General features: G+C 43.0%; 2 protein-coding genes across 4 annotated transcripts in view; both read right to left on the reverse strand.

Annotated features, from left to right (window-relative positions):
• Positions 1-1984: 1984 nt before the first annotated feature.
• On the reverse strand, positions 1985-10710 carry gpr143 (G protein-coupled receptor 143). 2 transcript variants are annotated; one of them, XM_046840226.1, is made up of 10 exons: positions 8729-10710; positions 7195-7304; positions 6978-7072; positions 6793-6885; positions 6579-6688; positions 6266-6374; positions 5298-5415; positions 2847-3102; positions 2588-2713; positions 1985-2317 (listed from the first exon to the last, which is right to left on the reverse strand). In XM_046840226.1, exons 1-9 carry the CDS (start codon positions 8982-8984, stop codon positions 2631-2633), a joined length of 1230 nt encoding a protein of 409 aa, XP_046696182.1. In that variant the 5' UTR covers positions 8985-10710; the 3' UTR covers positions 1985-2317; positions 2588-2630. The 2 variants fall into 2 exon arrangements, with proteins under 2 accessions (XP_046696182.1, XP_046696173.1); XM_046840217.1 differs by lacking the exon at positions 1985-2317 and having other exon boundaries at positions 2496-2713.
• A 76-nt stretch (positions 10711-10786) lies between these two features.
• mospd2 (motile sperm domain containing 2) overlaps positions 10787-15000 on the reverse strand; it is a 17206-nt gene continuing 12992 nt past the window's right edge. The window contains exons 10-16 of one of the 2 annotated variants that reach the window (XM_046840047.1): positions 14891-14985; positions 12985-13083; positions 12502-12595; positions 12315-12411; positions 11769-11898; positions 11581-11683; positions 10787-11249 (exon numbers count right to left, since the gene is read on the reverse strand). In XM_046840047.1, coding sequence (XP_046696003.1) covers positions 11109-11249; positions 11581-11683; positions 11769-11898; positions 12315-12411; positions 12502-12595; positions 12985-13083; positions 14891-14985 — 759 coding nt within the window. In that variant the 3' untranslated portion in view covers positions 10787-11108. The remainder of the gene's footprint in view (positions 11250-11580; positions 11684-11768; positions 11899-12314; positions 12412-12501; positions 12596-12984; positions 13084-14890; positions 14986-15000) is intronic. The other variant, XM_046840057.1, reaches the window with a different exon arrangement.

The following is a 15000-nucleotide window of genomic DNA, read 5'->3' on the forward strand; positions in this document are numbered from 1 at the left end:
CTTCAGTAATAAAGCTGGAATTGGTCCTCATGGCCAACAGGAAGCTGCCTGCCAGGAATAACTCATAACTCTTTGTGATGCCCACACACCATGATCTCGCTTTCTGGACGTCCATGTTATCTGTGCTGCTTTCTCCAGCAGGTTCGAGGGTCAGGAATTATATGAGGCCTGTACATGTTGTGTTTTCTCAAAAATCTGAAGGAAAAGATCTCCAGGGACTCGTAAACCTGGAACAGGGCACAGCCCCGGAACCATAATCCTGCCCTGAATGAACAAAGTCAGAACCCAGAAGACAGCAGTGATGTAGGTTCTATATATATATATATATATATATATATATATATATATATATATATATATATATATATACTGTAAATAAACACACACACACACACACACACACACACACACACACACACACAGAGTGTATAAACAGAGAAAAGAGAACACAAACCAGACCCTCCATTTCTGTCCTCAGAGTTTAAACAGTTTAAAAGTAAAATAAAGAGATCTTTTAGAATCTTGGTCTCAGCAGATCAGAAGACATCTAGCTACATGGTTTGAGATGATCTTGAGTGTTTAAATGCTTGGGAACATGAACATGAACATGAAGTGAGCAGGACTTCCCACATGTTCTTGCATCTGTAGGTCCCTCAGAATCCTCCTAACTTCCTGTTCTTGGTGTCCTCACTGTGCTGCTCCGGTTTCTTCAAGTGTTGCTGCTGCTGATGGACTGATGATGTTTTGGAAGTTGTTCTGTCCATCTCTTGATCGATACATTTCCACATGAGTTCCTGTACATGAGTTGGAAGATCTTCAGCTTCAGCATTTGGATAAAACCACAAAGATGTAATGAAACCCCAGGAGAATCAGCTCTGGAGTTAATCAGAGTCACTGACGGGTTTTGGATCATATATTTGAATCGTTCTGAGATCAGTCACATGACCCTCTCTAAATAAGCGGAACGTGGACACTCAGAAAAGATCTTTCTTTTTTCACCACGCTGAAGGAGTGTGTCTGTGTGTGTGTGTGTGTGTGTGTGTGTGTGTGTGTGTGTGTGTGTTTAGCACAGTTGTAATTAATCTGATGGTTTTGTATCTCGATGAGATCTACACACACAACACATACAGAATGGTGTGAAAAACAAAAACCATGCAGCAGAGAGTTCAGTAGGAGGAATCATGGAGTTGATGAGGGAGTTCAGGGGAGAATCACGGAGTTGATGAGGGAGTTCAGGGGAGAATCACGGAGTTGATGAGGGAGTTCAGGGGAGAATCACGGAGTTGATGAGGGAGTTCAGGGGAGAATCACGGAGTTGATGAGGGAGTTCAGGGGACAATCACGGAGTTGATGAGGGAGTTCAGGGGAGAATCACGGAGTTGATGAGGGAGTTCAGGGGAGAATCACGGAGTTGATGAGGGAGTTCAGGGGAGAATCACGGAGTTGTGCGAACATGCAGATCACTAGTGAAATAATAATAAAGTAAAATCGAGTTACAGCTTTAAATAAACACATTCAGGAGCTTCAGACCAGATGTGCTGCATAAATACATTTTCATCAAATAAACAAAAATATTATATGTATAATTATGAATTTGTTGTACAATATTCCTCACTGTGCTGTAATAATGTAGATGATCATCTATTATGGATTTTATAATGATTATAATGATCTTCTGTATTATCTACTTTTATTAGTCACTCTTTAATGTGTTTGATCCTGATGTGTTTCTAGCTCCACCTAGTGGAGAAAAAAGGCATCGCTGAAGTTTATTACATTTTTTATCTTCTGTAATTCAGCCATAAACTTGGACATGGAACCCATGAAATACTGTAGACTCACATAGCAAACACTCACGTGAGGAATAAAAGTGGATAAATACGTGCTCAGAGTAAAGATTTTTCTATCAGAAGAATGAAAGACACTGAGGAACAGTGCGTCACTGCAGATACGGTGATTTGGGAAAATGTTGAAGGAAGGAGTCTCTAGTGTCAGTCTTTTATTAGAGTTAAAGCTTTCAGTTTTTAGCGGCTTCTCTGAAAATGCGGTGAAAAAGTGTGGGTTTGACCACAAGGTTTGAAGGTTTAAAAGAAATTCTTGTAGGAATGAAGTTACAGCTTTTAGCTGAAGAGTCTTGTGTATTTGTGTAAAGTTCTCCATCTCCTTCCTCATTCAGGCTCTGCATCTTTTTTTCTTCTTGAACTTCTTTACTTTACAGAATCCTCTGATGTGTTTGGTTTCTGGCAGTAACACCAGAATGTGTTTATGGACAGTAAGATGTGAGCTGAGCTTCATGATCACGTTCATGTCATGTTTACTGGGAGAACAAAAAGAGAGCAATGACTTTATATTATATAAAAATACACCAGAAAATCTGAGATGTTTTGTACAAACTGATGTGCAGGAGCATCGCGATTATTCAGAATGAACAGATGATTGATCCTAAAAGCTTCACTGTAAATATCTACTGTATGTAAAAGTGTAAGATGTTCATCTTTCATTGTATAGAATTTTATTTCTATTTCTCTGTTTGTGTCTGGAAAAAACACCAATTCAGAACAGAAGCATGTTATCAGACACTCAGCACCTTCAGCAGAGATTCTCCAAAATGTTCTCCAGGACTCTTTCGTTTATCTCCTCTGTGTCTCCTCCATCCCTCCTGATTCTGCTTCTTCACTGGACATGTGGATCTCAAGTGTGCTGGACGCAGAACCTAGAGAACAACCACCACATCTCCTTAACATCTCCATAAGCACAAGTGTAACACTGTTCTATTGTGCTTTATTCATGTTCTACTCTATTTCTATACTATTCCACTTTATTCCACCCAGGAAGTGTAGAATTACTTTCAGACAGGATGCTGACTGCATCTGAAGAAATTTGGTGTCCATTCCCCGTCAACTTCTTTCCATCCTGGACATGGCTTTGGTAGAGCAGCGTGGACGGCATCATGGGATTGTAACCTCCAGCTGCGACTATGGAGGTGGAGGCAGAATCCCAGGGTAGCTCACGCCGTCTCTGCAGACTCAGGTCTATGTCTAAACCTGTCCAGCCGTGGAAGGCCAGAGTGTTGAGGAAGGGCTGCATGGGGTTCAGAATTCCCTGCACAAGACAGAGTTTTATTATGACACCATTATTTCCTCATTATATTCACCATGAGATCACTTTAAACTGTTACTTAACTAACCAAACCTCACAGCTACACTCAGACCCTCACAGCTACACTTACAGATACACTCAGATACTCACAGTTACACTCAGATACACTCACAGCTACACTCAGATACACTCAGATACACTCAGACACACTCAGCTACACTCAGACCCTCACAGCTACACTCAGATACACTCACAGCTACACTCAGACACACTCACAGCTACACTCAGATACACTCACAGCTACACTCAGACACACTCACAGCTACACTCAGACACACTCACAGCTACACACTCACAGCTACACTCAGACACACTCACAGCTACACTCAGATACACTCACAGCTACACTCAGACACACTCACAGCTACACTCAGACACACTCACAGCTACACTCAGATACACTCACAGCTACACTCAGACACACTCACAGCTACACTCAGACACACTCACAGCTACACTCAGACACACTCACAGCTACACTCAGATACACTCACAGCTACACTCAGACACACTCACAGCTACACTCAGATACACTCACAGCTACACTCAGATACACTCACAGCTACACTCAGATACACTCACAGCTACACTCAGATACACTCACAGCTACACTCAGATACACTCACAGCTACACTCAGATACACTCACAGCTACACTCAGATACACTCACAGCTACACTCAGATACACTCACAGCTACACTCAGATACACTCACAGCTACACTCAGATACACTCACAGCTACACTCAGACCCTCACAGCTACACTCAGATACACTCAGATACACTCACAGCTACACTCAGATACACTCACAGCTACACTCAGACCCTCACAGCTACACTCAGATACACCTCACAGCTACACTCAGATACACTCAGATACTCACAGCTACACTCAGATACACTCACAGCTACACTCAGATACACTCACAGCTACACTCAGATACACTCACAGCTACACTCAGATACACTCACAGCTACACTCAGATACACTCACAGCTACACTCAGATACACTCACAGCTACACTCAGATACACTCACAGCTACACTCAGATACACTCACAGCTACACTCAGATACACTCACAGCTACACTCAGATACACTCACAGCTACACTCAGACCCTCACAGCTACACTCAGATACACTCAGATACACTCACAGCTACACTCAGATACACTCACAGCTACACTCAGACCCTCACAGCTACACTCAGATACACCTCACAGCTACACTCAGATACACTCACAGCTACACTCAGATACACTCACAGCTACACTCAGACACACTCACAGCTACACTCAGACACACTCACAGCTACACTCAGATACACTCACAGCTACACTCAGACACACTCACAGCTACACTCAGACACACTCACAGCTACACTCAGACACACTCACAGCTACACTCAGATACACTCACAGCTACACTCAGACACACTCACAGCTACACTCAGACACACTCACAGCTACACTCAGACACACTCACAGCTACACTCAGATACACTCACAGCTACACTCAGATACACTCACAGCTACACTCAGATACACTCACAGCTACACTCAGATACACTCACAGCTACACTCAGATACACTCACAGCTACACTCAGATACACTCACAGCTACACTCAGATACACTCACAGCTACACTCAGATACACTCACAGCTACACTCAGATACACTCACAGCTACACTCAGATACACTCACAGCTACACTCAGATACACTCACAGCTACACTCAGACCTCACAGCTACACTCAGATACACTCACAGCTACACTCAGATACACTCACAGCTACACTCAGACACTCACAGCTACACTCAGACACTCACAGCTACACTCAGATACACTCACAGCTACACTCAGACAGTCACAGCTACACTCAGATACACTCACAGCTACACTCAGACACTCACAGCTACACTCAGATACACTCACAGCTACACTCAGACAGTCACAGCTACACTCAGATACACTCACAGCTACACTCAGACAGTCACAGCTACACTCAGACACTCACAGCTACACGCAGACAGCTACACTCAGACAGTCACAGCTACACTCAGATACACTCACAGCTACACTCAGACAGTCACAGCTAATGTAAAGGAGTTTTTGTTTATTGTCTTTTTTGGACTCACCATAATGAACCAGGTGATGAGAGCTGCATTACGGATGTTTTTTTGATCAGCAGCCTGAACATCGGGTTGCATTTCCAGGTAAAATAATAAACTCTCGTTGATCAGGTTTGGCAGCCAACTAACAGAGAGACGACTTTAAATCAGCAAATAAATCAGAGAAGATCAAACTCTATATTTTTACTGAACTATGGATAAAGTAGCAGTTACACCGCATATACGTATTCATACATTTTATCTGAACATGTGATTTTATCTGAACACACTTGATTTTATCTGAACATGTGATTTTATCTGAACATGTGATTTTATCTGAACACACTTGATTTTATCTGAACACGTGATTTTATCTGAACACGTGATTTTATCTGAACACACGTGACGACATTCATTTCTTTCACTTCTGATCCTTTTGTACGTTTCTGTAAAACTGATTCCCTCCCATCACCTTCTCGAGGGAAAGTTTTGGGGAAGACACACCATCTCCATAATTAATGAAAAAAGTGACTTAATGCAAGGAAATATATCAGTGTTTGCCAGATGTTTCCAGATGTTTGCCAGATGTCCCACAGAATTGTGCTTCACATGAATCCTGCTGCTGTTGAAAGGTGGACTTTTTGCTCCCAATACTCAGGAGTTGGACACTGATTATAGTAACGTGTACCTTCATGCTAACAGTCACAGACAATGGATTTGATTTAGAAGATGTGCAGTGCACACCAGGTTCAGTAGATGCTCAGCTTAAGTACTATGAAGTCCAGCTCACCTTCTCAGGTAATCATTTACACAAACCCATTCACAACCCATCCAGAGACTTTCAATGATCTCTGTCATACAGCTGAGTAGCTCTGGGGTTAAGGACCAGAAGTGGCAGCTTGGTGTGGATGGGATTTGAACTTCGGTTCAAAAGTCCAATGCTTTAACCACTAACCCTCCACCTCCACATTTTAGCATGAAGGGAAACATCTTACCAGATAACAAAGACCAGGAGAATTTTGAAGAAGCGTATTTTGATTTCTGCTCCTAAACGTCTCTCGTTTTCTGTGTAAATTCCTTGACGTCCTTTCAGTAGTGAAGTAACTGTGAGGAAATATAACAATAAGTAGCTGGCAGATGAATGAGGTTCATTCTGGAGCAGCTGCTGAGAGACAAGTGAATCTCAGCCATCACACAATGTTACTGATTTAACAGTTTACTGAAGAGATCTGATCTGATCTGATCTGATCACACAATAAATATCAGACATGTATATTTGCACAGGATTGTGGGTAACAAAAACAGTACCAGCTGTGACGGTGTGTGTGAACAGGATCGGATTGACTAGGAGCACCAAGAGCATCGGAGCGTAAGTGGTGACGTAGTGAGGGACGGCGTGCTGAAGACCGTTTTCACAGCTGGGAAAAGAAACATAATGAACAAACATCTCGCATCATCTCACATCAGGATGCTGTAACTGTAGTGTGTATATATGTGTGTGTGTGTGTGTGTGTGTGTGTACCTTGAGAGTGAGGGGTAGTAAAGCATCGCTACACCTTCCACACACAGCAGCACCGCCAAACCCCAAGTGATCATGTGATACAGGACGATGGTGCTGCAGGACAGTGTGTGTGTGTGTGTGTGAGAGAGAGAATTCAAAAGCAATTTCCATAATAAAGAACTGAGAGGAATTAGTTTTTATCAAACCTGATGCCCGATGATCGTTTGACCACCAGGAACGCGTCCACGGCGTAGCAGAACGTCCACCAGAAGGAGGCACTGAAGAACAGCTGGATCCACATCTGAGAAAGAGATTAATGAAGTCAACACATAAAGTTCCATACAATAGTTGTGGAACTGTGGTTCTTTCAGTGTGTGTGTGTGTGTGTGTGTGTGTGTGTGTGTGTGTGTGTGTGACTCATACAGCACTGCCTATGCAGAAAACCTCAGGCCACACGTTACTGCTGTTAGTGACTGAGATCTGCTGGCTGATGTTTGGGAGTCCGAGCCACACTGAAGATCTTATAATGATTCCTGTACAAACACAAAGCCGGAGATAGAAAACTAAAATACACAGTTCACACTGATCCTGTGTGTGTGTGTGTGTGTGTGTGTGTGTGTGTGTGTGTGTGTGTGTGTGTGTGTGTGTGTGTGTGTATATGTGTGTGTGTGTGTATATATATGTGTGTGTGTGTGTGTGTATATGTGTGTGTGTGTGTGTGTGTGTATATATATATATATGTGTGTGTATATGTGTGTGTATGTGTGTGTGTGTGTGTGTGTGTGTGTGTATATTGTGTATATGTGTGTGTATGTGTATGTGTATATAAGTACATGTGTGTGTGTGTGTGTGTGTGTGTGTGTATATTTGTGTATATGTGTGTGTATGTGTATATAAGTGTGTGTGTGTGTGTGTGTGTGTGTGTGTGTGTATGTGTGTGTGTGTGTGTGTGTGTGTATTTATGTTAACGAGCCACTAAACCCCATATTCTAATAGATTCTGATGAAGATCAGCTGCACTGACAACAAAAAGCAGAAGAACGTTTGTTTCTGTTGTGAACAGAGAAGTAAATTCTTTATAACTCGGACTGGAGAACATCTTCCACTACATTTCTCTGTGTAAGTCCTGAAGCTCTTGTATTTACAAGGCAAACATGGCAGCATACCAGAGAATGAGTTTCCACCAGAGTGCACACTAGGAGATATGAACTGAGGAGAATGTCCAGTTCTTCATACCATGATACAAAAATCACAGATGTTGAAGGTTCCTTTGTAGTTGGACCCAATTGAACTGTATGTTTGGAGAGTGTGAGGAACATCAGAGATAGAGGTGGAACTTTGTGGTGAGGTGGAGTCTGATCCAGCAGGTCCAGAGATCCTGGGGTCAGTTGAAGGTAAAATTTGTACCACAAGTGGATTTCATGTGAACATGCAAAAGTTGGAGCACATGATACAGCAAAAAAGGTTAAGGGCCTTACTCGAGGGCCCGAAAGTGTCAGAGGCCCTGACCTGATGATCAGAACTGTTGAGCCACCAGTGGTCTTCAGTGAGCAATGAGTTGCTGAGGATGGAGTTAAGCAGCACCACTGATCCACTGGAGGACAACTGAGGACTCAGTTCCAGCTTCTTCTGTGTGTGAAATAATTCTATTCCAGGAGAAGATCTGCTAAGAAACACCGATCTCTAACGCTGGTTCCTCAGAGCTGACAGCTGGTGGCCACAAACCAGGTTATAAAAATAACACATGCCGTCCTATAAGAACTTGCTGATGCAACAGGAGTAAAACCACACACACACACACACACACACACACACACACACGTTATAATTGATGAAGACATCATTTACAGCTGTGTGTTCAGCTCCTTGTCCACTGAAGAAATCTTTTCTAGAATAATCCTGCTTCTCAAAATAAACCCCAAAATAAGCTGCTGTGAGATGATTGAGCTGTTCCTTACCCACACATCCCAGAACATCACACACACTTATGATGAACAGAATCCTGGATGAAGAAGCCGGTTTTGGAAGCGGGTACGTCGTGATTCTCCTGTACCCCCTCTTTTTAGGGAGAATCTGCAGGAGAAAGAAGATGGTGCTCAATCCGGCACTTCCTGCACAGATCGCGGTGAAGAACACGGGCTGGAAGTTAATGATAAAATCCGTCGCAGCGTCACGGTTCGGGCAGCAGAAGGTCTCGAGGCGAGGAGAAGCCATGCTTTTGTTTTGTGTCAGTGTGTAAAAAATAATAAATAAAAAAAGCTGCAGGTTTTAAACCACAGAAAGTCTAAAGTTAGAACGTCGATCTGAAGAAAACCAAAATCCAGTTGCTTTTCCACTGACCAACAGGAAGAGAAAGATGAGAAAAGTCCTCCATCCCTCCATTCCTTTAATCGCATGGAGAAAATCACGAGTTGAAGCATCATGTGTTTGTGCTTAATTCTGCCCTGAGGCACGAAGGAACTGCTCCAAGAACTCCAACATGACGTCTTCATACCACTTTCTGGACTTTGTTTACTAAAAAGAAACTCTTTGTTGTTTCATCAGTTATTAAACATATAAACTGGATTTTTTTACAGCACACACACACACACACACACACACACACACACACACAGAGTGAATGATGCAGCTGCAGTTCAGAATTTTATTAAAGCTGGCAGATAAATACAAAATGTCAACCAAACTTTGGAAAAGAAACTTCTCTACTCAATCTCAAGGGCAACTGAAGGTCAAAATTCAAATCCAAAGGCGAGAACAACTGGCATGTTACTGAGAGTCATTCTGAAAGTGTGTATTAGTGTGAGGAAGTGATTGGAAACAGGTGTGTGTGTGTGAGATCAGCATGGCTTGGTGTTGATTATAGAGTTGATGGTAGCCATGTTTGTAGGCCATGGTGTGTTCTGGGAAGTAGAGTTCCTCTTTCTCGGTTTACCTCTGGAGTAAAGCAGCACCACACACTGATTGTGGAGAGATGCTGAGTGATAAAAACACACACACACACACACACACACACACACCGTCAGACCCATGAACAAAGCAGTAGGAAACACCAGTAGGTGGTTCCTTATTAGTTCTTCATTAAAAATCAGCATCATTGATGTGGAATATGTTGAGATTTTACACCATGGACTCAGTGACATTACAACCATCATTTACACAAATATTCAAAATCAACATCTGATGCAGTTTTGAGGAACCATGAAATTCCTGACCAGCACCAACACCAGTTCATTTACAAAACACCAGTACATTCTACATCCAGAAATTCCTTCTTATAAGGACAAACTTCAGCTGCTTTCACTGATATAATCATGAAGAGTTTAGAATTTTAATTTAACCTGAAAAAAATAAAATAAATCGCACTTTGATCAGAAAGCAGTCTGATTCTGCGGTACTGAGGCCAATGGTGCAGTGTTAGTGCGCCCTCTGGCGGCTGCATTTAAACATTGCGGGTATCAGACTCGTCTGCACGCTGTTTATAGATTTATGTGCTTCATGGACCAAAATCTGGAACAAGATGAGGACGATCTCAGGACATGATCAGTAGGTCTGCAGATACATGACTCCTGAAGAACAACACGCTTCTTATTTCTTACTCTGGGATTTTCTGTTGGACCTGTATGGCCACGGTTGGAGTTTTGGGATCTTCTAGGCCAGCAGATCACACGAGGGTCTGGATCTTATAGCCACAAATACAAACCATGACCTTGTTCTAGGCTCCTTCAGGAAACGATTCAGTAAATATCTTTTAAATGAATGTGCATAAGATTCCAAGTGTCTCCTGCATAATGACAAGTCAAAGTTTTTTTTTTATGGTGAAACCTCAGATCTTTAGATGTTCCCACCACCGTGATTCACAACGGAGATGCGGGGTCATGTAGGGCCGTGTCCCAAATCTATTACCTGTTTCAGAAAATACAGTACATCATCCTACACATACCAACACTTACATTACACACACACACACACACACACACACACACACACACACACACACACACACACACACACACAGGTAATTAATAAAAAGATTTAATGTTTTATAAACATACTTTTTTCATTTGTACACAAATCACAAATTGATGTTTGAATAATAATTACTTTACACGCTGCACTGCATCTGTTATAAATTAAACCTCGTAACACGTCATAAAAAATACGTTATTCTTCAACCCCGTTATTACTGATAAGTACGTAATAAATTCTCCTTGGTACAGAAAGTTCTCCGCCCGGTTCCGAGCCTCGTGCCCCCGGGAGCCGATGATGTCATACGGATGCTCCGATCCTCAGCAGCTTATTGGTCGTGGGTTTGATTTTATTTCTGGTCGTCTGTCTGGACTACGAGGTCCCCCGTGAGAACATGGTGGAGAAACTGAAAGCCATCAGGACTGACACCATGACGAGAAGAACCTTCTGCAGCCATAAACAGCTCTCCAGTTTCTGCTCCAGACGGGAATTAGCGACCGTGAGCCGCGTTAGCTGGAGTGAACACGGAGAGAAGCGTTTAATAAACAAGTGTTTATTTATTCACATCGTTTATTCTGTGATGCTGAAAGTGCAGCTGCTTATAAAGAGTGTGTGGAACATCACAAGCTGAACTTCACACGCAGATCAAATTGTGTGTTCATGTGTTGAAATGTAAAATTTCTGCCTGAATTTCAGAAAAACGTTTCTCTAACATTCAGTTATACGAACACTACGGAAATGTTCCCGGAGACGCAGCAGAGGAACATGTCCTGAAGGTGTGAACGAATGAGAAAAAGAAGTGGTGTCTCGTCTCCAGGCTCGGGGACGTGGCGTCTTCACTCACCGCTGTGTGGAGATCGTGTGTGCTGTTAGGCGACGTCACTAAAATACTGTCGTGGGAATTGTTCAGGATAGATTTAGGCGTCTCCAGAACGTGACACCGAAGCCTGTAGGAGATCAGAGGAGATCATCAGAAACCCACAGAAGACCTGCAGGGAGACGTGTTTATACTAAACGTTTGGGTTTGTTCACCTGTGCTCCATGATCTTAGATTTCAATACTTCTTTCCAGAACTGAGAAAGATCTGCTCCAGAAGTGCCAGAGTTCGGCTCCATCTCAGCCGCCATGATCAAGAAACGGTCCTGAGGAGACGCCTGGAAGCCTTCACAGATATATATATATATATAACTTAGATTGAGAGGGTAGTAATAACTGTACAGAGGTATGTTTGTAAGAGTGTGTGTGTGTGTGTGTGTGTGTGTATGTATGTATGTATGTGTGTGTGTGTATGTGTATATATATATATATGTGTGTGTATATATGTGTGTGTGTGTGTGTGTATGTATGTGTGTGTGTGTGTATGTGTGTGTGTATGTGTGTGTATGTGTGTGTGTGTATGTGTGTGTGTATGTATGTGTGTGTGTATGTGTGTGTGTGTATGTGTGTGTGTGTGTGTGTGTGTATGTGTGTGTGTGTGTGTGTGTGTGTGTATATGTGTGTGTATGTATGTGTGTGTGTGTATGTATGTATGTGTGTGTGTGTGTGTATGTGTGTGTGTGTGTGTGTGTGTGTGTGTACCTCCATGTAATGAAACTAAAATATCTACATGAGCTCCAGGCTCACAGGAGCTGCTGCTGGGTTTAACGCGATATTTCTCCGGTGCTGTTGTTCGAACCTGTAAACAAAAACGACAAACTGTACGTCTGGACCTTCTGAAGGTCATATGTGGCGTCTCCACACACAGGTCTACACACTTCCTCTTTACCTTAAAGGCCACATGATTTTTGGTGATGTTGTTCAGGATGATGAGACACTTTTTCTCCGTCTCTCTGGAGCCGAAGCTCAGTTCCTCAGCTGGACTGAAGCAGAGAACATGTACATTAAATATCTGATGTGCTGCTTTTACTTTCACAGTACAGCAGGAACAATATAAAGAAGCTACAGCATGGAGACTAAAACATCAGGTTTTGACAACAGAAAGAAAGAAGGGCTTTGGTGGAGATCCAGCTCCTGCAGGATTAGATGCAAGATCCCACGAAGCGAGAGCGAGACTGATTCTGGCAGATCCTTCAACATGTTCCCAGCTGGTGAGCAGGCAAAAAAATACCAAAAGTAGAATAGAATGCAGGAGGCAGAGGAACACCAGACCTAAACCTCTCACCATTATGAAGGTAGAAGGTGATGAAATGTAGCCTGCATCTGCCCAAAGAACACACAACACACATCCTTCACACCTATGAACACTTACAATTGTCCCATCAGTGAATGGAGCACAAGTTCACGTCCGACCCCTGTCAAGACAAACTCCACCACATTACACACCATGTTGGGCATTTGGGGGTATTTACTGTGAGTGGAAAGAGAGGGGCTTCAGAGAAGAGATGCAGAACTTATAATGATATCAACAGAGCACAGAGGATGTTCTACATCTCACCTAAATGGTATCACATGCAGATGTTGCAGGAACAGTGCTACTAAACAATGGCTTTAGATTTCAGTAAAAACACCTCTGAAGCACCATGACCAGATAAAAATCAGGAAATGAGAAGAACAAATAAAACCTTTGACAAGAACCCCATAACTTTTAAAAAACTTACTCTTCTTGATGGCAACACCGAACTTCTGACTCTCTGATGCATTAACACTTCTGAAAATCTCATACTAGATGATTAACTCTGGTCCTCACTGCACCTTGCAGCAGGAGTACCAAGCAGTTCCTCAGTAAGCCCATGGACAAAGGGGTTTCCTCCATTAAAAGAGAAAAAAAGTAGGAGAGAAAAGAACTGAGCAATGGCGTCACCCTGATGCTCCTCCACCCTGCCTGCTCCCGTTCCTTTGGAGAAATGCTGAGGGAGAGGAGGTTCACCACAAGTAGAGGTCGACCAATCAATCAGTTTTGCCAGTTGATGGCTATCTGCAAAAATCCATACCAATAGGTTTTGCGATGTGGTTACGAGAGCGGCCCCTAGAGGCGAATCACTGACACCACATGCTGTTTGTTGTAGTACACGTGAGACTGCGTGCTGCACGGCGAGAGCTACGTTATATTTATTATTTATAAAATTCTATTTATTAATAAATAAATATTTTTATCTTTTACCTTATTTTATTTTTGTAATAAAGTTCAGTATTATTTTACATGCAGTGTTTGTTTTTCTCCAGTATCCACTTAAAGGCTCTTTTTCTACTAATCTTTTGATTAATTTAATGTAAAACATGGACACCACCTCCTCCATCCATCTCACTGAACCACCTTCTACATGGACACCACCTCCTCCATCCATCTCACTGAACCACCTTCTACATGGACACCACCTCCTCCATCCATCTCACTGAACCACCTTCTACATGGACACCACCTCCTCCATCCATCTCACTGAACCACCTTCTACATGGACACCACCTCCATCCATCTCACCCAACCCCTTCTACATGGACACCACCTCCTCCATCCATCTCACTGAACGACCTTCTACATGGACACCACCTCCTCCATCCATCTCACTGAACCACCTTCTACATAGACACCACCTCCTCCATCCATCTAACCTGATCACCTTTTACATAGACACCACCTCCTCCATACATCTCACTGAACCACCTTCTACATGGACACCACCTCCTCCATACATCTCACTGAACCACCTTCTACATGGACACCACCTCCTCCATCAATCTCACCCAACCACCTTCTACATGGACACCACCTCCTCCATCCATCTCACCTGACGTCCTCGTCTCTGCCCACAACACATTCATCTCTGCTACATCTCCTGCAGACTCCACCCCTTACAGGCCCAATACCCCTCTATCTGAACCTGCTTCTCTTCATAAACCATCTTACTGCCTCTACCTCCTGTCTCCATCCACTCTTCAATGATCTCTCCGTCCCCAGCACCCGTGCCCCGAGTCTCTTATTACACCCCATAACCTTCTAATCTTTTTGTTCCAATATCTTTCCCTACACCAAACCTCCATCTCCAACACATTCCTACAACCTGGACATCGATCTGTTCCTGTGGAAGTCCTGTAGCTTCATTCCTACATCCTGTGCACTACATCTCCATTGTCTGTAATGTTCCTCAAACTCTAAAAGGTCCATCAGGTCCATCAGACACTTTACTGCTGTGTGTGTTCCAGCCACTGCCTCTTACCTGACATGCAGCAAAGTGCCCCTGAAAGTGGTCAGGGGTTTCCTGGCTCCTCGGAGTCGACTTTCAGTTCTCTCCGATTCTTCAGTGAAGTTCACCTGGAAACACAAACC

Source organism: Silurus meridionalis, chromosome 3, assembly GCF_014805685.1.
Source record: "Silurus meridionalis isolate SWU-2019-XX chromosome 3, ASM1480568v1, whole genome shotgun sequence".
In the NCBI taxonomy this organism is placed as follows: Eukaryota; Metazoa; Chordata; class Actinopteri; order Siluriformes; family Siluridae; genus Silurus; species Silurus meridionalis.

What these genes read in the sequence shown, in the direction of transcription:
- gpr143 (XM_046840226.1), bottom strand. Translation starts at nt 8,984, where the DNA reads ATGGCTTCTCCTCGCCTCGAGACCTTCTGCTGCCCGAACCGTGACGCT. An exon ending in AAACGATCATCGGGCATCAG is followed by an intron (nt 6,886 to 6,977) that starts GTTTGATAAAAA and finishes ACTGTCCTGCAG; the next exon opens with CACCATCGTCCTGTATCACA. An exon ending in CACACACACCGTCACAGCTG is followed by an intron (nt 6,375 to 6,578) that starts GTACTGTTTTTG and finishes ATTTCCTCACAG; the next exon opens with TTACTTCACTACTGAAAGGA.